The following is a 27502-nucleotide window of genomic DNA, read 5'->3' as shown; positions in this document are numbered from 1 at the left end:
ATTTTAAGGAGGTTAAGACTCAGCATGTCATCCAATGATTATGCATCTTTCATGTTTACCTAAATGAGTTATAAACACATCTACACAAAACCCCCACATACAGATGGTTATAGTAGTTTTATTTATATTTAACAATATGTGGAAGCAACCAAGATGTCCTTCTGTAAAGCTGGAGATATATCCAGACACTGGAATACTAATCAGTGCTACAAAGAAACTTTCTAGGAAGACAATGCATATTGATCCATGAAAAGTCAATCTGATAAAAAAAAAAAATTTGTACTGTATGACTCAATTATGTGACATTCTGGGAAAGATAAAATTATAGAAATAGTAAAAAAAATTCTATGGTGATCATGAAACATGGCTGAGTATCATGGGTTATAGAGAAGGAAGGATGACTTGGCAGAGCCCAGGCGTTTTTTAGAGCAGTGAAACTAATGAATAGTACTAAAGTGGATGCCTGGCATGACTTCTTTGTTGAGACCCATAGAGTACAGCAAGAGCTGAACGTTAAATGTCAAGTGTTGACTTGAGATATCTTGCTCCGGTGAGGTTGGACTAGTAGTATACTAGGTCTCATGGAACTTTCCCCTCAGTTTTGCTTAACTCACTTGAAATTGAACTTAAAGGTTATCCTATTATAAAAATGTGGTTAATACGACTGTGACTAATATGAATTTAACTTAATTGTAAATATTTTTTAATCTAAATAGCTACATGTAACCATTGGCCATTGGCATCAACACAGGTTTAAAAAGTTAAAACATTTGAGTACATAAAAATTAGAAAAATATTGAATTATTGGCTGATATTTATGTGAGTAAAAAGTTTACAAATTAAAGTATAAGAAAAAATCTAAATGAAGTATTGGTAGATTAATATTTTATAATAGCTAGCTACTCAAACAAAAAGAAAATAGACTGGAAATAACATTTATAACAAGTATTTAAAAATATGTAGGGAGTACTAAAAAATTAAGAAAAACAGCTGATACTTGTATAAAGCAGTAATCAAAACTTAGAAGAAAAAAGATTGTTCTAGAAACATGATAAATGATCACCTTTGCTAAAAACAAAATGATAGGAAGATCAAAAAAGATGGGTGCCAGTGACTCACACCTGTAATCCTAGCTACTCAGGAGGCCCAAGATCTGAGGATCATAGTTCAAAAGTGTCCTAGGTAGAAAAGTCCATTAAATTCTTATATTGAATTTTTTAAAAAAGCTGGAAGGAGAGAAGATCAAAAATGCTCAGGGACAGTGCCCAGGTCCTGAGTTCAAACCCCAAGACTAACACCAAACAAACAAAACTCCCAAAACCACCCAGAATATAGTGTTTTTTAAAGATCTGGCAAATTGGAGAATCAGAAATAATAATCTGATAATACTGACACTGATAAAAGAATGCCATTAGGAGGTAAATTAAATAGAAATAGGAGAATATGTTAAGTTAATGGACAGACAATTTGGCAAGATGTATTAAAAGCCTTTAAAAGTTTGCATACTTAAGACAGGGATGATTTGAGTTACAATTTATAAACAGTAAAATTCAGTCTTCAAAATATAGTTTGATATATTTTGACACACACACACATATGTGTGTGTGTGTGTGTGTGTGTGTATACATGTATATATATATATATATATTATATCTTATAACCATTACCATCAAGTTATAGAACATTTTCTTCATTCTCCCCAAAGCTCACTCTATAGTCAGTCCCTTTGTCTTGCCATCCTTCCCTGTAAATCCTGGAGCAACTGGGTCTCTGTATCTTTGTATTGTGTAACTAGAATCATAAGGTATGAACTCATCTATGTAAGACTTATTCACTTAGCACAGTGCCTTTGAAATTTATTCTTACAGTTTATTAGTAGTTCATTCTTTGTTATTGATAGGTAGTAGTGTTGTGTTGCCAGTTAATCATCTAATGTAAGGCATTTAGGTTGTTGTCTGTTTTTGACAATTATGAATAAAATCACGACTTTGGGGTAAGTTTATGTTTTTATTTCTTTTTCTTTTGGGTAAATCATTGAGTGGAATTTCTAGGTCATATAATTGAACTTTACTTAGAAACTGACAAACTATTTTCTGGAATGATCATAATATTATATATTCCCATCAGCATTGGGTAGTAATTCTATTTGCTCCATATTTTGTTTTTAGTAGTTTTCTAAATTTTATCCATTTTAATAGATGTTACTTATATGTAGTAGTTTAAATTTGCAGCAATCATCTATAATGGCTAATGTTGAACAAATTTCATGCACTGTTTTGCCACTCTCATTTTCTTTTGCAAATATGTACATTTTTTACATGGGTTTATTTTCTGAATGTGTTGTAGGAGATCTTCATATTTGGGGAATAGGAGTCCTTTGTCTGATACTTATTTTGCACATAATTTCTTCATCTGTAATCTATCTTTTCAGTGTCTTATCCATGTCCTCTAAAAATGGATATATTTAATCATGATGAAGTATAGTATCACATTATCTTGACTACTATGGTTTTATAGTTTTGAAATTAGGTAGTATAATTCTTCTCATTATGTTCATTTATTCAAACTGTTTTGGTTGTATGCTCCTATGTAATATTTTAGATCCAAATTGTCAGTTTCTATTTTGATTAGGGGTGTGTTAATTGTAGATTTATTTGGAAATTTCAATCTTAACACTATGGAGTCTTTTATGAGGTGCCAAGATGAATCACTTGTTTTCTTTTTCATATTTAGTTTTGCTTTTATTTTGCATAACTTTAAAATGTTTTCTTATTTCCCCTTTGATTTATTTTCTTGCCTTTCATTATTTGGGATTATGTTTTTTAGTCCAAATATTTTTAAAGTTTCAGATCTTTATCATTGATTTGTGTGTGTGTTTGTGTGTGTGTGTGTGTGTTGACAGTGAGACTTAAACTCAGACCCTCTCACTCTTAATTTTTTCACTTAAAGTTGGTACTCTACTACTTGAACCACATCTCCACTTCTGCTGTTTGCTGATTAAATGGACATGAGTATCTTAGATTTCTCTGGTTGAAGCAGATTTGAACTTCAGTCCTATTTCAACTTCATGAATAGCTAGGATACAAGCGTGAGCACTGGAGTCCAGTATCGTTATTGATGCTTAATTCAGTAATAGAACTAAACTATTTTTAAGCTTATTAAAAATAATTTTCTGACACAGGCTAACTTGCTGAATGTTTGAGGAGCCTTTGAAAATTATATATATCCTGCTGTTTGTTTTAAGGTAGATATTTGATAAAAGTCAATTAGATAAAATTGGTTGAGTTGTTGTGCTTATTCACTATTAATGAACTTAATTTACTTTTGTTTAACCATTGCTACATATGTTTTAGTTACTAATTTACTTTTTTACAACACACATGATTTGAAAATTCTTCATCCATCTATTCCCAATCTTATTTTCTTCTTAGATATAATTAAATATATTAGATACTTACCCTCCTGTTCTTTGGCCAAAAATTAAAGTCATCTGTTGATCAAATGAAGCTTGTTTCTTGATATATAGTTCAATAACTGACTATAAGTACAGCAATCCTTTACATGTCTAAAACTTTTTTAAAAAATAGCATGCTTGTATATATTGAAAAACTTAGTTTTACACTTCCTCTTTTGGTATTCGCTGCCTTATTATTCTTTGCTCTGTGATTTCCTATTCTTCTGTCATCTCCCTTTTATCAAGAATATTAAAGATTAGACAAACCACTAAAAAATAAAAAACTTCCGTAGAGGAACATTTGTCCTTTGTTCCGATTTGGTTAAAAGCTCATTACATTAAAAATTTTAATTTAAATCATATTAAGAAACAAACTTTGAGAAAAGATAATTGTCAATAAGAATAAATTCATACTGTTTTTTCAACATTTACTATGTAAAAATTATATATTCTTTAATAAAATATGTTTTTCAATCTGTGCTTTCCAGATTAATGGTTAAATTATCTTCTTGGACTATGTGCTTTGACACATATAATAAAATATTGTCAAATTGATGCCTAGGAAGTTGGACTTATATCTTTCTGATTTCATTACTTGCACACTTATACTGGCATTCGCAGAAGTGACGCAGAGTGATGGTTTTGAGCCACACCATTTGGATCTGTATCCCAGTGTTACAGTTAGGAAGTTGAGACAATTTGACTAGCATCAAACCTTTTACTTCTTCAGTGTATAGGAGTTCTCCTTAATGCTTCCCTTTGAAGTCAGAAGCATAGTCCTTTTTCATGTACCAGGGTACTTCCTTGCTCTTATATAACACCTTCCTTGATGATTTTTTTTTTTTTTGGTCGGTCGTGGGGCTTGAACTCTGGGCCTTGCCATTGTCTCTGCGCTCTTCGGCTCAAGGCAAGCGTGCTACCACTTGAGCCACAGCACCACTTCTGGTTTTCTAGTGGTTTAGTGGAGATAGAGTCTCATGGACTGCCTGGATTGGCTTCGAACCATGATTCTCAGATCTCAGCCTCCTTGAGTAGCTAGGATTACAGGCGTGAGCCACCGGCGCTCCACTTTCCTTGTTGATTTTGTATTATGCTCTTCTCCTTTTTCTGATTCCCTTTAGCTCCTACTGTGTGTCTAAACCCATGAACCCTAGGATTTCACTTTTCTTACATCACACTACATTCTGAACTGGAATAATTCCTTCAGGTTTATAGGTAGGTATTCATCTCTTTCTTTTACATTTCTCACCGTGTTCATATTATTTCACATAACTCTTCAAGAAATACTGTCTTGACTACCTGAGATGTGAGGCCAGTTTTTAATGGGGTCAGTGCCTAGTGCCTTACTACGTGGGGCAGTACATTGACTGTAAAGTCCTTTGCCATTCATATTCCATGTGTTTCTGTCTTTCTAGCTGCCTGTTAAGTCAGCAAAGATGACCCTTCTGGAGAACAGTTCTGCATCTTAACTGCTAAGTGTTAAGGGTAACCTTTGGAAACCTACAGTTTTTTAAAACACTTGTCACCTCTTGATTGCTGTCAGGAGACTGGGTTCTAGTCCCACTCTGTCTTTGAGTAGAATCACAATCTTCAGCAAATCTCTTAGCATGGACTTGGGCTTTCAAGTCTATAAAGCAGAAGACTGAAAGTGTCTCAAAGGTTCCTTCTACCTCTAAAATTCTGCGATCTTCTAAACATGTTCCACGTACTAAGTGCTGATTATACAAAGTAGTGTTTCTTCTAAGGTTTTCGAAGTATCTTACCTTTTGTAGCAAAACTAAGAAAGTTATAAAATTTAGATTTAGTGAAAATGTTAATGATCTGGAAAAAGAAATTGTAGCTCCTGACCTTTTTCTGGTAGCAAAATACTCTCAGAGTCCCTAGAATTTCCAAAGGGTAGAGTCATAACCCTCATTAAAATTGCTTGTTCAGTGTTTGCTAGAGGGAATTCTAACACAATCTATTTATCAATCATGGTTACTTATAAGATGGAATGTGAAAGTGTGTTTGCACATTTTACATGTTATGTGCACATAATACAGTTACCATTTAGTAGTAACATTTTTTGTTGAGCATGTGCAAAATTTAAAATGTCTCTACATATTCCCTTGCACTGAAATTTCCTTTGCCTCAGTATAATAGCTATTTGTCACATGAATAAGTTGTTTTTGAGCTTTAATAACTTGCTATGTACTTAGTATTAACACCTTACGGATAGTTAGATAAAAATAAAATTTGGAGCTGACTTTACTTTCATTTGGCAAATCATACAGCAAGAATTCCAAAATAGCTTGTAGAACTAATCTTTAAAAAAAGCTGAAGTACATAGAAAATATGTTTAATATTTTAAAATTAAGTAATCAAATATGTGGTTAGCATATCAATGTTCCTGTTTTGAGTTTATTCTTAACATGATAGTATAGTATATTTTCAAAATCAGATTGTCACTGTATTTAAAAATTCGTACTTCAAAATGTTATGGAACTACTATCTGAATATGGACTATTAGAATTATTATTGTTGAATGAAAGTGACCTATGGAAAATATTGAAGAGAACAGCACAGTAAATATGTTAGAAACGGTAAAGTCCATCTTTAAAATTAATATTTTAAGAAACTTATTGCCCATTGGTAACAAATGTGTTAAATATATAATATTGCCTGTAGGAAGATACATTTTTTAAACTGTTGAAAAAATTTAAACATACCGAATATTAGAAGCTCCATATGCATTTTGGTTTAAGAATTGACATTTTAAAAACTTGATGAGGGAGAGTGATAGAAGGATTAAGTCTGATTGCAATAACAGTTAACTGATGCTAATAAAAATATAGAAAATTTTTATCTTTTGGCTGAAGTCTTTTAAAGTGAACTTTGGGTATGGTCACATTTTTAACCTAAATATTTAAATACTTAAGTATGCATCTTCAAAAACTAAGGACAATTTACCATATAATCATTGCTGTTATCACAAAATAAGCAATCATTTCTTATGATCAGGTACAGTTTTATTTTCTCCAGTTCTACAATTCATAAAACAATGGGAATTCTATTCATACTTTATCTCTTTTCCTTTTTTTTTTTTTTTTTACAATTAATTCAGTAGACTTACCTGTACTGCAGTGTTTCCTTCTATAAATCAAGAATGCCTGAGTGATCTCTTTTATCTCTCCTAGCCTCTGACCCACCATGTGGAACTGGTGGTTAGCTACAAATCTGACTTTAAAAACTCATCTCAAACCATGTGAGCATGATTGCTTTGGGTTATAAGTACATTTTTAGTCTGATGATGTGAATAGGAAAACTAGGAACTATGTTTTATCACAAGCACAGAACATACACAGAGTGGGGGGAGAAGAGAGGGACAGAATAGAGAAGAGAAGAAACATTCAATAAAAAAGTGAAAAATGAATGAAGAATTGAATGTACTAATGCATAAATGAATGTATTAATTAGTCACTTTCAGAAGTCACAAGTTTAGCCACCTATGTATAGCTGGTTATAGTAAAGAAAGTTAGAGAAACTATATCACTTGTACATTTCTTAAATTCCTAAAAGGATAAATCTCACCATTATGTTAAGACCTTTACTATTTGACATACTGGCAATTAGGAATATTTTCTTATACAAAGAATCCTGACAGGGTGTTCACCAAGAGAAACAGTGGGAAATGCTGGGGATTGAATTGTGTCAACATTCCTAGAACCAGTGACTGTGACCTTACTTAGAAATAAGGTCTTTGCAGATCACCAAACTAATAGGAATTCATTAGGGAGGACCCTAATCTGATATGTATGGAGTCCTTACAATGAAGGGAAAAACACATGCAAAGAGGGAAGATGATGTGGACAAAAAACAAATATGGAAAATACCTACAAAGCCAAGGAATGCTTGAAGCCACCAGAACTGAGGAGAGAAAATGTAAACACCCCCAGAAGTAATAGCTATGAAATATTTTTATGATTGTTATGCTGATAACAAAAGAATGCTTGATCTTACTTTGCCCCACAAGAATTCTTTAGACTTAGAAACATGACATAGATTCTGGTTAGGTGTTATTTTCTAGCTATTGATGGTACTCTTTCTGTATTGCTGGATATTGACCTAAGGATCTTATGTTTAAATCACTTTATCCTTACAATACCACTTTGATGATGGTACTGACATTCCTTTTAGATGACACAAAGAAGTATATTGTAACTTGGCTAAGAACCATGGTAAGAAATGTATTTATTACCTTGCTCATGTAACCACAACCCCTCTGTACAGTATTTTCACAATAAAAACTTATTTAAAAAAAGTAGAGCCAGATCTCAAGCCCAAAGAGTCTAGTTCCAAAGTTCAAGTCTGCAACTACGCATCATTAGATCCTCAGCACTGAAAGTTTTATTTCCTTTTGTGTCAGTCTGACTAATCAGTATTCAGAATTACTGGTTGCTTGAAAAGCATGAAGCCTTTGATAGAAAGGAGAGCTTGTATTTTTCATCAGTGCTACTACCACTAATTCTACAATGTTGCCTGAACTAGGAGGTAGATTAGAGTATTTGTTGGCAATCAGCTAGTTTGCTTTTGATACAAATGTGATCTCATTTCTTTCCAGATATCTTTTATCCTCTTCCTCTTCCCTTTTTTCTCCTCTTCATCTTTATTTGTCCAGCCACTCACATTGTCTTCATAGTTACCTCTCTATCTCTCTGGTGCTCTTTTTTTTTTTTTTTTGGGTCCGGTCGTGAGGCCTGAACTCTGGGCCTGGGCGCTGTCCCTCAGCTCTTCAGCTCAAGGCTAGCGTTCTACCACTTGAGCCACAGCGCCACTTCCGGCTTTTTCCTGTTTGCTTATGTGGTGCTGAGGAATCGAACCCAGGGCCTTGAGCATGCAAGGCAAGCGCTCTACCACTGAACCACCTTCCTAGCTCCTCTCTGGTGCTCTTAACTTAGAAAAACTGTGCTCCAACTTCTTCATAGTTTCCAAAATTCTATGTAACTGAATGCAAGTATTTTTTTCCTGGTTTGTGTTTCTACTAACCTCTTTGTTACTAGCACACACCTACCCAAATTCTGTTTTCTTTGTTTCTATCTCTGGAATATTCAATTTTTTCAAGCCCAAGTTAAATGTTACTGGATATAGTGACTTCTTGCTGGAAAACTTTATAGGCTGCTATGTTTTTAGTCTGAGCACAAGACCTGCAGATATGCTTACTGTCTTTTCCCTTTCCTCTGTTGAGGTGCATGGAAAAACCTCAGCATTTTGTTCATGTTAATTCAAGTTCAAATCCCAGTTTGGCTACCTACCAGAAGTTTCTCTGTAACCTTACTCATCCTATTTCGTCATCCTCAAAAGACCTCATCCTTTAAAAGAAGGTTCTTTTAGAGGTTATAAAGGTTTGGTGATTTGACTAGTGGACAACACTTATGTCACCATGACAAGAATTTAATAAATGTGCATTTCTTTTTCTTTCTTTTTTCAAAAAGTGTATGAGTCCCAAAATGTGCTTGGTACCCTGATAGATACAGAAAATGATTTACTTTACCTTCTCCAGTTATTACCATCGTCAAGTAAATACTTATTTAAATCTTTCAGAAGGCCTTATAATAGGGGCTGTCATGGATACAGAAATACATCTGCATTATCTTGCCTCAGTCCTTCTAAGAAGCCCCCAGCCTTTAAATGTGGAGCCAAGGCATAAGTAAAACATAAGCTATCTAATGTTATGCATTGTTAAAATAGTAAATCCATGTGAATACAAGTGCAAGCTATCAGATTGCCTTGTGTTTTTAGAAAGCTGCATTCCAATTGGGCACACGTGGCTTATAGCTATAATGCTAGCTACTCAAGAGGCTGTGATGTGAGGATCATGGTTCCAAACCAACCCAGGGAGGAAAGGCTGTGAAACTGGAAGAAGAGCGATGACCCTAGTGGTAGAGGTCTAGTCTTGAGGAAAAGAATTCAAGGACAATGCCCAGGCCCTGAGTTCAAGCCCAGGATTGGCACCAAAAAAGGAAAAAGAAAGAGGGAAAGAAAGCTACATTTTAAGTAAAGCTGTGTTCCAGAATGAGTTTCAAGTATGAGTGATGAAATAAAAAAGCATGGGAGTGAATTCAAAAAGTATGATAGATGTAGAAAAAAGCACCTCAGTTATATGTGAAATGGAAGAGCTTATAAGCACAAGCTAGCAGAGACAAGAAATAAAATGTTAAGTGAATATAGAACTGGTGAATGAGAAAACGTGTGGGTCCAAAGGAGAAAGTGGAGTTTTTAGCTGGGCTTGTTTAGTATGTTGACAAGATTGTGTGTGTGTGTGTGTGTGTGTGTGTGTGTGTGTGTGTGTGTGTGTGTGTGTGTGTGTGTGTGTGTGTGTGTTGCTTCATTTCATTTATTGGAGCTATGATTTATTGACCTGCTTTACCAATGAGGTTCTCAGGGAGGTAAATGCTGAGACAGAATCAGATGTACAAGAGCTTTGTTGGAGGGTAATGTCTATGAACAATGAAAGGGTCGTAATCAGGGTTGAGTAGTAGCACTGACACTGTGGCAGAGCAAGAAGCAGAATTGAGCAAGGAGGACCCCAAACTCTGCTACAGATATAACTCTCCCAACCAACTTATTAAGGACTTCACAGCATATTACCCACCAGGAAAGACACCAATAGAGTAGAGATGGCAAGACATATACTCTATCCTCTCATGATTAGACACTGTTGAAAACTATCCAGAAAGTAGTGTGGCTATCGCTTGTACATTATGTGGCATGTCCTAGGGATCTGCTGCTAGGCCTTTGCATCCTGTTGCATTCCTTACAAATGAAAGGCGGGTCTGTCTTGGTGGGACTGCGCCTCAATGGCTACAGAATTAGAAAGTAAAAAAGAACATTTCCTTCTGTACTTCATAGAAATAAAAAATTAATAGGTGTTATGATGTGGTAGTATGACAGTTAATAAAGTGCATGGGCTGGGATGTAGCTCAGTGGCAAAACTTGCCTAGCAAGTACATGTCCTGGGTTAGATCCCCAATAGAAAAAAAAAAGACAAAAAAAATACAGTTAAAAAAGTCTACAGATCTCTAGGATTAAAAGGCAGAGAATTAGGTAGGGTTGTGTCTTATACCCATGGGGAAAGGAAAAGATTACCGAATTTGGAAACAAATCTGTAAAGATTATTTAAAATGCATTAAGGAGCTAGCTTTTTAAATATTCCTATGGCTAGCCTTATTACAATGCCAATAATGCCCCCCTACCCAGTCCTGGTATAAATCTTGAGGTCCCATGACAAGCTTGTCTAAAACCAGGGATACTTAAGGTGAAAATTATTAACTACATGTTATTTTTTTCTCATTGGGAAAAGGGTGCAATAAAAAAGTCAACTAAATCCCAATTTCACTGTAGGTGAGAGGTTCACAAAATTTTTCTGTAAAGAGCTAGCTGGTGAATATTTTAGGCTTCTATGAGGTTTATGAGCTACTTTGAGGTCTTCCTTCATCTCCTTCCCTTCCCTTCCTTTTTTCCTTTTCCCCCATCCTTCCTTCCTTCCCTCCCACCTTCCCTGATTCATTTTGTTTTCAGTCCTCTCGAAATTACTTACTTTTAAAAGATGCAAAAACTAAGACCTAAACTATAACTCCTACTGTAGATTGTATTGTTTTGAGCTTGGTTTTTACTTTAGCATACCCCAATTCTTTATTATATGATGGAGAAAGAATGAATGAGTGAATGCATATGAATGTGGAACTTGAGTCCTACTGCTTAGATTGGAATTGTGCTTATGCTCTTTACTAGCTATGTGACTTGGGCAAGTTGCTTATCTCCTACAATGAGAGCAATGCCCGCTAGCTGGATATAGCTGTATAAATCTAAGGAAATAATTCCTGAAAAGCACTTTTCCCAGTTTATATTTTCTTCTAGTAGAACCTTTACAGATATTACTTTCAGAAGCTTTTTTTTCTCTTTTCTAGTTTGACATTTCCCAGGCATTTTCCCTCTCCTTCCTTCCAATCATTCTAGCAAAATTCTAGACTGACTACCAAGTTATCTTAGTAGAACTTTTAGTTTGATTTAATATGAATCAAAGTAGTCAATATTGATGTTGCTTTTTCTTATATCAGGCCTCACCAAAAATAGTCAAGCCTAATTGTGAGTCACTGCCTCATAATATATATTTCTAAAAAGATTCATATATATTATAATTCAGTCCTCATAAAATCTCTCTCTATATACATATCATATATGCACATACTACATAGAATGCATGTATATATATACATAAATATGTATATATATATATAATTATGTATAAAACCATATGTTAAACTAGTAAATAAAAATCCAAACAGGGACATAATGTTTTTCATTTTGCTAAATGAGTCTTTAAATAGTCTCTTTCATGATTTGAATTTTTCCTGTAACTCTCTATTAAGACTATAAAGAACATTTCTGGTTTGATAGTGTTGATACTTTAGAAGTTTCTTCCATATAATACATGTCCCTTAAGGCTGTACCCATGCATATTTTAAGTCATTTTTAGATTTGAAATATTCATTGATTAAAATGTGGTTCCTATATGTCTTCTTCATTGTATTATTATCTTCTTGTCTTTATATTGAATTTAAACTTTGCAGTATCCTACCAATTTTGAACAACCTCATAAACCCAAAGACCTGAATCACAGTGATGACTAACACAGTCTTAAGGTTCCCTTGAGTTCAACTAATGTTTTAAGTTTTCTTCTAAACTGTAGTTCCCTAACCTTCTTTTTCTTAGAGTATTTATTCAAGAAAACTTGAAATTGTAGATCCTTTCCCAATTCCTTTGAGATGTAAGGTTTTCTACATCTCTTACCAATTCTAAAATACAGGCATTTATTAAGGACCTAGGAGTTGCACTGTGCAAGACTGTCATCTATGTAGAAGATAGGAGTAAGTACTATGTAGGAAACACAAATGGCACAATCACATTGACCATCATCCCCTACGCTTTTCTAGTACTTTCTCTAGCTCAACCCCAGTACCGGAAACAACTCCTGCCATTTTTTCCCCTATTTTTGTGTAATCTTCACTAGAGTCTCATTAATCAATTTAACTTTTCTTGAAATTGACTATGAAGCTTTTAAAGTTAGAACTATCATATAATCCTGACTTTATAGTATGGAAATTAATTTTCAACTGACCTCCTTAAATTTCAGTTTCCAAGTCAATAAAATACAGAAAAATGGTCAGATTTCAGTTAGTATGTCTTAGGTCAAAGAATATCAAGCATTAATATACCACGTGTACATAGCATCACTCCTTAAAAGCTGGGTCTTATGTTTTGAGGTAGTGAGACTATGAAAAGCTTCTTCTAAAGACTACAAAAAAGCTTCTTTTTAATGGCAATTGGATCTATTTATTAAAATTTGATTCTTTAGTTTTTGTTATCCATATGTACATTTCCAAATAATTACTTTGCAAAATGAACTAAGGTTTGTGAAATTAAAACAAAAATGCATCAGACATAGCAAAAGCAAGTGTCTTATCCTGAAGTGTCTAGTTATTTGAGACAAATCAATTACTTCTGAGTCCACATTGAGAAACTGTGAGTGAGGAAGAGAGAAAAAAAATTGAAATAGATTTTCAGACAGTCCAGTAAGTTACGTTCTCCAAAAAAAGAGAAAAAATTCTGTGCTTTTTATATTTTTAAGATCTAACTACCTACTACTTGGATTACCTTAAAACCCAGAATTTTGGAAGTGGCGCTGTGGCTCAAGCACAAGGACAGCGCCCAAGCCCAGAGTTTTAGCCCCACGACTGACAAAAACAAAACAAAAAAACCCAGAATTTAAAGAAATGAGTAACTGAATACTGAAGTTATTTTAAATAGACTTTACATGTTAACTGCAGGCTTACATTGTGTCTGAGAGAGCTACACTGTCTAAATCCCTAAATTTTACATATATGTATATGTAAAGTACTTTCTTTTGAAACTACTTTCTTTTGCTTGGCAAAGGGGGGCATAGCAATGTGTGTTTGGGAACTAGAGTACTATTTTCCATCACCATATCACACAAAGTCTAGTCAAAACAGTTGTCCATTCAATATATGTATAACTACAAAATAAACCATCTCTCCCCTTCTAGCTCCTTGGAATTACTGTCTAACTTTTAACACTAATTTCTGTTTTAAGACTTCAGTTCTGCCTGGCGCCAGTGGCTCACGCCTGTAATCCTAGCTACTCAGGAGGCTGAGATCTGAGGATTGCGGTTCAAAGCCAGCCTGGTCAGGAAAGTCTGTGAGACTCTTATCTCCAAAAAACCACTAGAAAACTGGAAGTGGCGCTGTGGCTTAAGCGGTGGAGCTCTTGCCTTGAGCTGAAGAGCTGAGGGACAGCGCTCAGGCCCAGAGTTCAAGCCCCACGACCGACAAAAAAACAAAACAAAAAACACTGCAGTTCTGACTGGCAAAGATTACCATGTTGATATAGATGTATTTAAAAGTCCAGATATTCTGCTTTGATGTTCTCTTCTTAAATACAGACAACAGAATGATGTTCACTCATTTGTGAATTTTTAAAAATCATTATCTCTTAGTTTGTTCTCTATTTTTTATACTTCCTATTAATGGGAACATAGACATTAGGCGTAAGTTATTTAAAATGTTTGTTCTCATCTTCCTTCCCTGCTTATAACAGTTTAATATTTCAGAAGGAAGGGTTACAAGAAAACGGAGAGCCTCATGAGCTTTGTGAATATAGATCTAAAAAGACATATTGTGGTTTATGATATCTAGATGCCCACCTGGAGGGAAGGGAAATTAGAAGCAAAATTAAAAATAAAAAACTAAGAAATAAGATATGCCTATGATAATGTAAGGATTAGGTTGGAAAGTTAGTGTTATGGCCCCCAGTTGTATATCTTTTATCATAAAGCGCCATTTGGCTTAATAAAATATAGCTCCATGGCTATACTTAAATCACCAGTTTCTTAAGACTTAATTATGAAGGTTATAGTTTCAGAGGACAAAGGCATTACTTATTTGCCTGTTCATGTCTTTCCAGGTTTATCTTGCAGATTATGGACTTTCCTACAGGTATTGTCCCAATGGGAACCACAAACAGTATCAAGAAAACCCAAGAAAAGGCCATAATGGGACAATAGAGTTTACCAGTTTGGATGCCCACAAGGGAGTAGGTAAGATTCTTTTCTCTTTTTCTTTTATTTCAGAAAATGATTAGAGTCAAGAGATTAGAGCTGTGTGGAGTGACCTTTGCATAGTCAGCTTGAAGAGTGAGTGCACTGTTGAGCTTTTTATGAAAAGTGGTGAATTCCTGCTATACCAATGTATACCAATGAATATTCTCCAGTGGTTGGAGACTGTAGCAACTGAGGGAGGAGCAAAACGGTGTCAGGTAAACAAAACTAGATGTTCATTTTACCTAGAAAATTGCTAGTTTGAATATATTAAACTTGGAGGTCAGTGCTGAGTTTTTATGCTGGAGTGAGAATCACAGATTTGGTGAAGCTGCACACATTATCAATTATTTCTATTTTTGTTGTACACAGATCAAAGCTTTAGATAGTACCATCCTCCACAATAAGAATGTCTCTTCTGAAACTGTAAAGTGTTAACTTGTGGAAATCTCTTCTAGTCGCCTTTCATATATCTTACTTATTTAAACTCACTTTGATGGTATTGGAAACACATTTGCAGGTAAATTACATACATAGTCCTTTTATTGGATATTGATTGTACTGCCTTGAATTCCAAGGCAGACTTAATTCAACAATTCCCTAATTAGTTAAAGTCATAACCTATGTCTTGTATTCATTTACCATTAATTAAACCTTAGCTGTTTATTACTCTGCAGTCTAAATCCAATAGCCGACCCAGAAAGCCATGGAAAAGGAAGTAGGAGGTCAATATTGAAAATATATGGTGCTGAGTCCCACTGACGGTTGCTTTGTTCACAATCAATATGGTCAATGCAACTGTACTTTCTTAGTTGCTCTGTCAGCAAGACAAAAAGTCAATTCTAATGTTATGCTATTGAAAAAAATGGTGTTATTATAAAACTTTGGTTCTCAAAATTATATTATTTATAAACTATGTTTATAAAAATATTTTCAAATATGCTAAACCCAACAAATAATTTATAAACAGCTTTGAAAAGACCACGTGTTCATGAAAAGACGATTACTCATTTGTACTTGTTAATCGTTTTTGAACTGTTAACCTAAACTGCTATTTTCCAGCTTTAGTGGCCCAAACAACTGTATATTATTGCCTTTTCTATTAAAAGCACCATTGGCCATGTAATGTAGAAGGTCTTGATCATTTTACAGAGCAATTAAAACCTACACTAGTTTAAGGTAGGCCATGAAATAGTGAAACAAGTTTGTCAGTTGTATACATTCTTCCTGTGAAGAAGAATCTTAGGTCACAGTCTCTAAAACAGCTATTAGCTTTTGTACTTTAGAACACAGTAAAACAAATCACTATGCTTTTGTCAAGTATAGTTTTGTTAGAAAAGTAATGGTCACTCAAAAATATAGTGGTATTGTGTAGTTTTTCACCATTTATGTTGTTAATAAATCAGCAAACAGTTAAAGACAGAGTTGAAGTTTGGCTCTGATTAAGAAAATGCTATTTTAGACTCTAGAAGTACTCACTGATAGTGTTCTTTTATTAATGTCTTTTTCTCCCAATGAATTTCATTCTTCACTTTTTCCAAGCTTTTTTTGATGATATCTAATATTTTTCAGAAACCTGAAAGTACTTTTTACCAACTGGCGTAACAGAACACTCATCATACAGATTCTTAAACACTTGTCCAATTAGTGATACTAACTTATAGTTGGGCCACTTACTTGAACTAGCACTCTAATCCTGATACAGTCTGGTTTGAGGACTAAGAAAGCTAAGAAAGCATTGTAACTGTAGAAGTAGAGGTATTATGTGTTATGCTGGCCAAAGTCTGGACAGTGACAATTCTGCAAGTTCTCTTTAGGTAATTATGTAGTTTCAAGGTGATGTTTTCATTATGCTATCTTTATGGAAGTTTTGTAGAAATTTTTATTCTGCAGATTATTTAAACTTTTTTTCTCCCTTAAATCATAATACTTGTTGATTTTTTTCGGGGGGAGGTCTGGTCGTGGGGCCTGAACTCTGGGCCTGGGCGCTGTCCCTCAGCTCTTCAGCTCAAGGCTAGCACTCTACCACTTGAGCCACAGCGCCACTTCCGGCTTTTTTCTTTTTGCTTATGTGGTGCTGAGGAATCGAACCCAGGGCCTCATGCATGCAAGGCAAGCGCTCTACCACTGAGCCACCTTCTCAGCCCTACTTGTTGATATTGCAAGTATTTTTCACCACTCTAGGTCTTTTGAAGAAGATTTAACTTAAAATGGTCATTATATTATATACTAGAAATACTATTCAGCAAAGAGCTTACATTAAATATTTTGGTATTTGCTGGTAAATTTTACCTTGAGATATTTACTTATATCAGAGGGTATTCAGGATCTCCATAAATAGCACAATTTAATGCATTTAAAATGATTTATTGGAAATTTCTTGGTGTCTCTGTATGTAAAATGTATATATATTCACATACATGCAAATTAAAAATGTTCATATGTATTTGCTGAAATTTTAATATGCAGCTTTAGTCTAGTACTAAGTGGAAATTTTGATATACCTAAGTGGAAATTTTAATATTCCTAAATGTTTGAATAGTTCATTCCTACTATCTTTTGTACAAATTTCTAAAATAAAACATACCCTTTAGCCATATCTAACAAACAACAGGGTTATGAATCCTATAAGTAAGTGTAGAAGGGCCGATGCATACACATTTCTGTTTACTTTTGTTGTAGTCTCTAAGTAGTTGAAACTCGGAAAAATATTTTTCTGTATCAGTCCAGCTTTGAGAGCAAATACTAAGGAAAGATAGTATAAAAAAGCATAAAGAGCAAAAAGGAAAAGAGTCTTCAACGTGAAATAGAACTTCTAGATGCCAAAACATTTGCTCTGTGTCAGGTATGTCAGGGAACATCTTCAGGCTTTAAAGTGAAACTGTCTTAGGAGCTAGCCACTCAGTAGAGACCGCTAACCTGATCAGACCGACTGCTTTCTGCTAGTGATTTTTGTGGTAGTTACTCCGAAGCTGAAGGTACTGCTCATTTTTCTATGGATTTTTATATATATACAGAAGGAGTTTGTATGGGGTTTCACTCAGCCCTCTCACCTAAGATTTTCTAATTCAATTTCATGTAAAGTGAGGGTAGCTGAGAGGGAAAGAAAATACCATGTTAGGTACTAGCTTATTTTATTATGAACCAAATTATACATAGAAAAATATCTAGAGGTGGCTTTAAACAAATGGATGAATGGAAGTATTATCATCTATGCATCTATATGCTTTTTAAACATTGCAGTTATTATTCCAAACTCAATTCTCTTGTGTAATCTACAGGTATTTTCTAAGTGGCCAAATTGCCTCATTTAGTATAAAATTCGAGTTATGTATGTTAGGCTTATTTCTTCCATTATTAATTTTTACTGTTCATAAAAGTAGCATAAATAAACATTGACATATTTTGTTCTTATTGCCTGATAATTAAGGAGAATTATATCTGTGTCAAATACACTATTTTAAAATTTGTTACATTCTTAGTAATGTTAGGAAGCAATATTTGGATCAATGTGTGGTATGGATTTTTGTAGATTTTTCTACTCACTGAGGCGTGCAGTCAATACCTAATTTCTCTAGAGATATACTGCATTTAACATATTGAGCTTTCTTAAATAGTTCAGACCTGGGCATTGAGTATATAATACCTGTTTTAATTTGACATCATTGATGACCATAATATATGATAGCTAAATCGCATTTTAATTGTCCATTTGTTTATGTAATATATTCAATGTCAAGGAAAGAAATATATTACATAGTTTTTATTTTTGCCAATTGCTACAGTATATGAAATCCAAGTCTTGTGTTATTTCTTGCATGATTTCATTTCACTTTAGCATTCCAACTTACAAAATATATGTGAAACTGAAAATGTGTTTCTGTTCCCAAACTTGGAAAACAACATTGATTGCATTATATTTATATTCTAAAACAATAATTTTTAAAAATGGACCTCATTTACCTATGGTAGGTACAATGTTAAGGTAAATTATCAAACATTAATATATCCCATATTTCATTGGTAGTTAAAAATAGACTTAATTTCCTCTTTTAGGTAAATTTGACTACTATTATAAAGTTCTTGGTTAATTTATAAATGATAGTGAAAAACCTTGCTTTTAAAAGCTTGATTTATGCTTTGGGTTTTCAGTTGAACTATTTTGTTAAGAATATACAATAGGAAATGTAAGGAATCTTTACTGTGATGCATAACTTTCAAATCTCCACAAACTACAGTTTCACAAACTAAACAAAAGTACAAAAAATAAATCCTAGGACTTAGAATACAAGAGGTACCGGAAAAACGAGAGATCTGGGCTTAATGTTTTATTTGAGACATGAAAAATTCCATTCTACCTTTTTCTAATAACATTTTTGAAATTGTAGTTATTGATGGTGTGTCAGTGAGACTTTGCATTGCTGTGACACAATACTTGACATTAAAAAACAAAACTTAAGGGAGGAAGGATTTATTGTAGCTGGTGGTTTCATAGGTTTCAGTCCAGAGTTGTTGGCTTCATTGACTCTGAGCCCAGGATGAGAACCTTACAGCAATGGGAGGAGGTGGCAGCGTGGACAAAGTACCTTTGTGTTATGTGTCTCACAGTATTTTAAGTTAAAATGTTTGCTTTAGATAGATACTTAGCTATGAAAGTATATGTATAAAATAAACTATTGTTTGAATGATGTAAAAATTAACGCGAACAGTGCAGCTTAGTGATAGGGAATTTGAGGCCCTGAGTTCAGTCCTTCACCCCAAAACAAAACAAAACAAAACCTAGAACTAATAAGTATGTGCATAATTATAAGACAAAGCATTAACTTTGGATTCTGAAATACTTGAACTTCCATGTTGAGGTATGTCAGTTGTTTTCTCTGTGATTTTTGAATGAGTTATTTTACTTTTCCAAGCCTGTTTTCTTATTTGTCAGTATTTTTAGTAGTATTTACCTTACACTGTTTGAATAGTAAATAGAGTGCTTGGCACAATAGCACCTTTCTATAAATCATATCAATTTTTAAAATATTTTTATTGTAAAGATACTGTACAGAGGGGTGACGGTTACACAAGCAAGGCAATGAGTACATTTCCTATCGAGCATTGTTACCCTCTCTTTTGTTTTCCCCTACTATTTCAATTGTTCTTAATGATGCATTCTAGCATCACCTATTGCTAGGATCTGCTTTTTTATTCAAGTAGAATTTATGTCCCTATCTGTATCTATTGTTTCAATTATGGTTACATTGACAACACTTTGTTATTTTGCAATGTTGAATACCACATACTAAATGAAAAGAGTAATTTGCTGCATTTAGTAAGTCTAATAAAATTAGATGCTAAATAATATTTGGAAATGAACTTGAGGAAGTATCAAGGAAAAAAATTATTAATAACACTACATTTTCAAACAATGATAACAGTGAAAATTTTTATATCTATAGGTAAACTTATTAATGACCATATTAATTACCAAATTACACTAAACATGCAAATATATGACTCAGAGAGAAAACAATCCATGATACATTTTCTATCCTAATGGATGCAAATAAATTAAAAGAAAAATATAACATACTATCACTGAATTTTAGAGCTAAAGTATATAATTATGATAAGGCTAGAATTTGATTACGACTCTATGGGTTCCTAGTACTGGGCTCATTTGTATACTGCTTCACTTAACATATTTTAAAATGAGTTTGAAAATTATATAAGAAGCAACTTGCAAATTAAATGTTTTGCATTTTTTATTATTTTATTCTTTTGTGGTTCACAAATTGAATCTAGGGCAAGCAGTCTATCACTGAACTGCATGCACCTCTACATTCTCTTTTAAATTTTATTTTATTGTTAAGATGCTGTACAGAGAGGTTACAGTTACATAAATAAGGCAATGAGTAATTTCTTGTGGATTATTGTTACCCCTTACCCCCTTGTTGTCCCACTATCCCTTCCTCCCTCACCCCCTGCCCAAAGTTGTAAAGTTCATTTCCAATATACTGTCCTGTGGTATCCTTGTTGCAGTGGATCAACCTGTGCCCTTGTTTCAGCCTTTTGTTATTCCCCTTCCCCTCCCCAGATTAGACATACGTATATACAAGATGGAGGGTATCAAAATCAAATACATTGACAACAGAGGGTATGCCATAAGGGAAAGAACATACAAAGGAAACAACAACAACAACAAATAAAATCACATGGTACATTTAAAACAGTAACAATAAAGACAGACCTCAGTAGTTCTGTTCGTTGATCAATTCTGAATGTAAATGACACATTGATTCTAACATTGTCACCTAGAATACTCTTTTATTTCTTATTTTAATTGTATTGTCAAGGTGATATACAAAGGGGTTACAGTTACTTAAGTAAAGGAGCTTCTTGTGTACCTGGTTACCCTGTCCCTCATTTTTTCTCCCTTTTTTCCTCCTCCCTAATCCCCTCCAACCAAACTATACAGATCATCACCAACATATTGTCTTGTGACTATTGCAGTTGTATAGGTTCTCCCTTTGTCCTTTGTCTCACCATTTTGTTTTTCCCCTCCCCTACGCTAAATAAATATAATAAATATATATATACAATACTCAGGGTACCAAAATTGAATACAGTGACAACAGATACACAACAAATCAAAGAAAGGTTGGACAAATGTGCTTGCATTAAACTGCAGAGCTTCTACATGGCAAAGGACATGGCTAGTAAGATCAGTAGAAAGCCCACAGATTGGAAAAAGATCTTCACTAGCCATATAACAGACAAAGGCTTATATCTAAAATATATTCAAACACAAAAAATTAAATCCCCCCAAAACAAATCCTCAAACAACTATCCCATTAATAAGTAGGCTAAAACTTAAAGAGAGACTTCTCTGAAGAAGAAATAAGAATGGCCAATAGAAACATGAAGAAAGGCTCAACATCTCTGGTCAAAAAAGAAATGTGAATCAAAACAACATTAAAATTCCACCTCACTCCAGTTAGGATATAATTAAGAAATCTAACAACAGATGCTGGAAGGGATGTGGCCAAAAGAGAACCCTACTGCATTGCTGGTGGGAGTGTAAACTTGTTCAACCACTTTGGAAAGCAGTATGGAGGTTCCTCAAAAGACTCCACATAGAGCTTCCCTATGACCCAGCAATCCCACTTCTGGGATTTACCCAAATGACCACAAACAAGGTCACACTAAAGCTACCAGCACAACCATGTTTATCTCAGCATTATTTACCATAGCTAAGATGCCCCTCAGTAGATGAATGGATCAAGAAAATGTGTGGGGTGTGTGTGTGTGTGTTTGTGTGTGTGTGTATTGGAATTCTATGCTTCCATCAGGAAGACTTGGAAAAAAATAATATTAAGTGATGTAGGCCAGACCAAAAGAAACATAGGTACCATGGTCTCCCTTATTTGTAATAAGAATAATCTTATCAGCTGAGCATAATAGCTCAATAGCTTTGTACATGTCACTGTATAAAATGATGCTAAGGAAAATGAACTCTAAGATATGGACATAAGAGGTTTTTTCTTTGTTATTGTTCTCAGTGTACTACATGGTTTCTTTTTTTCTTTTGTATTTTCCCTCCTGTATACTGGTTTTTAAGTGGTTCAACAGGCATTGCAACTGCTCTTCTCTGAGTAGACAGTTGACATAATTATTTATACAGTCAGAGATTTTGAACTTCCCTAAAACAATTAAAACTTTTCCGCTTGTTTCTCTGTGAGGGAATTTTGAGGAGAGAGATGTACTCAGCCTATTTTTAATGTTTTTTTATCTTAATAATCATAGCAAAGGGTGACTACTAGATATTCTTTATAATACTAGAAGTATTTCTCTAAGACTTAGTGGAATGTTTGCTTAACCATAGTTAGTGTATACCTACAGTAAAATAAGTGAAAAAAATAAAAAAAGTCACATATTTTAATTAGATGAGACCAAACTATAATAGTGAAGTGAAGTGAACTCTCCAAGGACTATTTTAAATGAAGACCAGTTTATGAAAGATTGGTTTCAGAAATATAAATGACTTGTCATTACTTACAGCTTCATATCAATTAATCCCTCAGTTGGGGGGAGGGAGGAAAGTGGCTGGGAAGGTTCGTTCCATTTTAATTCTTATTGTTTTTCCTCCAAGGGCCACTTATGTGTAGCCTCTGTCATCCAAACAGGTGCTAGAATATCAGTTTTTGAAAATTTAAAGGATGTGAATTTTTTAAGTGGTGGTAATCAGGAATTGCCATAATGGAAAAGGGACTTGTGAGCACATCTGTACGAATGGAACCATTCCATTATTAATGGGAGATTTATTACTGAAGAAATCACTACAGAGCAGCATGGTAGAGACTTTGTTTTTATTTTAATATGAGAGCCAAGTCTTGCATTAGGACTGTGCAGAAAGTAAACGGCACCCATGGGACTGCAGCATTCTACTGCATTGAAGGGCCTTTAATAATCCAATACTCTAATAGCAGTTAAGATAGAGTATGTGTAAGAGCTAATCTTGTCTTCTGCCTTTATAATAACTTATGCGTGGTAACTCAAAGCAGTTGCACATTGTTTTGGCACATTGCTCTTAGTGAATGACTTTTTAAATTCAAGACTTAAGTTCACTGAGTGACTTTTTTCAGAGTGTATTTAATGAAACATAATAAAATAGGGGACTCGTTTACAACAGCTTTAATGAGCATATATTGCTCCTAGGTGTAGATGAATGTTCAAGTAGTAGAAGATATGAATACTGGCTTGTTATTTTTCTAGCCACTTGGAATGGTTATAAAAATGAGTTTATTTTATGGGTATTTGCTGGTGTTTTAATTATTATTTGAATGACTTGTACGTAAGTATCGTGACACGTTTCTTAAGTTTCACTGTCCATCTTTTGATATGGCATTTTGCTAGAGCATTTAAAATTATTATGAAATTAGTCCACAGCGTTTAATAGTTTGACGTAAATGAGATTTACAGGAGTCTGAAAATATTCTTATAGTGTGTGTTTTGAAAAGCCATATTATATTAAAAATTGAAATACTCTGCTTAGCTGAACACCATCCTGTCTGTACCCCATACCAATACTTTTGTATTTTCTGATGTGTGAGTTGAATTGTTAGTTGGTGCTAAAGATAACTTTGGTAACCTTTATAACTGTGTATCTAAAGCTGTGAACATGTTTTCTTTTGCTCTCATGTAATTGGAAACTCTTCAGACAGACCTGTTTTTAGACTGCACACTAGATGGCAGTTTTGTCATATTCTTTCCACTGCCTATGTTGCCACTAGTGCAAATGGAGCAGGAAAGGCCATCAATGTTTAGTCTGCGCTCAGAGGGTCTCTGCATGACCAATGCAGACCCCATGGACTTCCTGGAACATGTGTTAGCAATTTAGCTGCAGACATTTATTTCTTTGTTTTACTGCTTGGCTCTTTGAGAAAGTGTTGGTGCCGGTTATGGGTTGTCTGGATCATGTCAGAGGCCATGGGGATCAAGTTCATATGACAGGCCAGACTAAGGAAAGATGAAGTTGGAGGAGGTGAGGAAACTGACCCTTCCTTTCAGCAGCAACAAGTCATTGCCTGTCTGTGGACGCAGGCCAAACGCCAGGGCCTTTAAGTTTTACTCCAGCTGAACAAACAAAACACTTTGCCCATTTGGGCTTTTTCAGATTTTGTCAGTGGTAGTTCATTTCTCTATTTCTCAAGAACTTGCTTATGCCCTCTTTCTCTCTCCACGCTTTTTCCTACAGCCCTGTCCAGAAGAAGTGATGTTGAAATCCTGGGCTACTGCATGCTGCAGTGGTTGTGTGGGAAACTGCCCTGGGAACAGAACCTGCAGGACCCGGTGGCTGTCCAGACTGCTAAAAGAAAGTATGAATTCCCAAGTTTTCCATCACTTTCTGCAGCAGGTCTAAAGTCATACATGAAAGGGAGCTGATATCCCAGAGAAAACTGTCGTTCATCCACCATGACAGCCAAAGCAAATTTCTTTAATTCGAAAAGGATTAAAAAAAAAAAACCAACAAAACTAACAGACATAAAATTCATTAAGATAACATCTATAAAATCACATGTACCTGAATTACAGCCCAGAACATCAGGTTCAGTATGTTTCTGTAAGGGTGTTTTCCGGAGCTTAAAGTCTAGGTGGTAGTGTTTGCAAGGGACATTATTTTCAAATTAGCATTGCACCAATGTGTGGAAGTCATCTGAGCTTAGTGTGATTGACGTTAACTGTGCACAGCAACAATGTGAAGCAGGACAATTAGGGCTTGTATTTTTCAAGTGATAACAATATACCTCTTATTCCTCTCAGAGGGAGTATGTTTTGTTTCTTAAGAAACAAACAAAAATTTTATATGAGCTGCTTATGTGAGAGAATCTTGCAGCCACATAAACATTTTTAATATTTGACATTCAATTTTTATCATCTAAATTTTGTTAGTATAAGATTTAGGTCAACTTTACAACAGAAGGTTATTTTTTTACAGTTGGATATGGCAGAGAATAACCAGTGTTTTATACATTCCAGGATATGTTCCATAGCAGTTCCCACAGAAATAATAATACTGAGTTTTAAGTAGGATAAGTCACAAGAAAAGTGTATAAAGAGAGGTAGCTTATTCATGTACATCCATTTAAATTCAGTGTGATTTCAGTACATTAGTTAGTCTGTATATTCAAAATAATAGGTTGTATTTGTTAATACTTACATACATAAAATGGTTCTCCACCTGCAGTCTTAATTGTAGACTAGACCCTTTCCTAAAACTAACGCATTTATGTAAGTCAGTATTAGAACTACCTAATCATTTATCTGCTGGGTGATATGTCCATATTAACCTCGGTATAACTAACATTCTCTTAAAGTATGGGTTGAGTCAAAGCACAGTAATGGGAATACATAAACGGTTTCCATATATGCATAAGTATATGCATATATATACATGCAAGACTAAAACAAGTAGTTATATTAAAAGAAAAACTTGCATAAAACCACTAGAATTACAATGCCAGACATTTAAATACAGGATATTACCCAATCTCAGTAAGCTGAGTGGAAAACAATACATCAAAGCTGTTTATGTATTCCCATTACTATGGGAATTATAGATTCCCACATGGAATTTATAGATTCAACCATAACACCACTTCCTCTCTTAGGCACTTTGTTTTTCTGGACATAGGTGACATTAGATCAATGCATCTGTTGTTGCTGTTAAATCTGTGCCTGAGATTGTGAATCATTCCTATCAAGAATTCTAATTAAATGTTTATATATTTCTAGCTAAAGTAACTTCAGAGTTGTACTTATTTAGTTTAAAACTCTGAAAAGAAGTTAAATTTTTTCTATTCTTTTCCTTTTGTATTTCTTGATAACCTCTCTAATCATAGAATACCATAAAATATTGCAAATATTGCAATATACATATATAGTGACCTACATGAAAAATAAATATTCCTTTCCAGTGGTAAGTTCCTGAGAAAAAAATTGTCACACAATCCAGATAAAACATCCCCACTTCTGCATTCCTACCGTACAAAATTTGGCTTAAATCATCTATACTGTATTTCTACATTGTTTAGTGTCTAGATGATTAAAAAATTGGTGAGTTGCAATTAAAGGGTCACCTCCTTGTTGCTATTACAGGTGGGTTAAAAACAAACTTGAGGAGTGGTTTTGAGGTGAGCACAGTGTGGCTTGTCAGCTCCAGCCTGAAGGCATTCCTTCCTCCCGAGTCCTCACATTTAGAATCTGAAAGCCTGGGACAGCAGTGTGTATCCCTTGTATCCTCATTCCAAGTCCAGTCTGGATCTTCAAAAAAAATCTGGAACCATACTAATAGCCTCTGGTTTCCCCATTTTTGTCCATATATGACCAAGAATCCAAAGATAAAAGTAAAAGTATAGTAGTCTACAAGGCTGCAGACACAAAGGGAAAAGAAAACTGAATGTGATTTTTACCCAAAGGCTCTCAATTGCCTTAAAAATGGATAATGATATGGAACACCTTCTTTGTGGTCATCTCTGGCCATGGTTTTTTTTTTTTGTGAGACTAGAATTCTGGATAGGTAGTTTCGATATTTACCTGATACTAATAAGGAAATACATGATATGTACATTAAAAATGAACTTTGTTATATTTAATGGTCTCTTTTCATGAGTTTTGTGTGTGTGTGTTTGTGAAAATACCGTACAGAGGGGTTACAATAACATGGGCAAGGGAATGAGTACATTTCTTACCAAGCATTGTTGCCTCCTCCTTTGTTTCCCTTCCCTTTCCCATCCCTTCCCATCCCCATCCCCCACTCCCCTCCCATCCTTGCTTTGTTGTAAAGTTCATTTTTCAACATAACGTCTTGTACATCTCACTGTTGCAATGGGTCCACCTGTATCCCTATTTAAACAATTTTTTTAAATTAAAGTAGTTTTCAAGTTTTTTTGGGGGGAGGGAGGGGGTCCGGTCGTGGTGCCTGAACTCTGGGCCTGGGCGCTGTCCCTCAGCTCTGCAGCTCAAGGCTAGCGCTCTACAACTTGAGCCACAGCACCACTTTCGGCTTTTTTTCTTTTTGCTTATGCGGTGTGGAATCGAACCCAGGGCCTCAGGCATGCAAGGCAAGTGCTCTACCACTGAGCCACCTTCCCAGCCCCATTAAAGTAGTTTTCAATTTCCCTTAATGCTGTTTTAATAATAAGAATGAATAGGAAGTTTGTGCCAGTAAACACTTAAAATCCTTGGGCTTCTAGTATATATTTGCTATTTGCTGTAACTCAAAAAGTTCTAATTCAGGTAAATTTTATTGTGACATAGTAAGTCGATAATGATGTGGAAATAATAAAATATAGTGTAATAGGTCATCCATAAGAGCAATAACTGCTGCTTATTGCTCAGGAAGATGGAAA

At 34.5% G+C, this 27502-nt stretch overlaps 1 protein-coding gene across 2 annotated transcripts in view; it reads left to right on the top strand.

Annotated features, from left to right (window-relative positions):
* The window catches only part of Vrk2 (VRK serine/threonine kinase 2), a 76374-nt gene that overhangs the window by 24991 nt on the left and 23881 nt on the right, over positions 1 to 27502 (top strand). For both annotated transcript variants that reach the window (XM_042691189.1, XM_042691190.1), the window contains exons 8-9: positions 14474 to 14606; positions 24349 to 24469. In XM_042691189.1, coding sequence (XP_042547123.1) covers positions 14474 to 14606; positions 24349 to 24469 — 254 coding nt within the window. The remainder of the gene's footprint in view (positions 1 to 14473; positions 14607 to 24348; positions 24470 to 27502) is intronic.

This window comes from Dipodomys spectabilis, unplaced genomic scaffold (genome assembly GCF_019054845.1).
Source record: "Dipodomys spectabilis isolate Male_0828 unplaced genomic scaffold, ASM1905484v1 ptg000141l, whole genome shotgun sequence".
Taxonomy (NCBI): domain Eukaryota; kingdom Metazoa; phylum Chordata; class Mammalia; order Rodentia; family Heteromyidae; genus Dipodomys; species Dipodomys spectabilis.
This window is presented reverse-complemented; position numbering and strand designations above follow the sequence as displayed.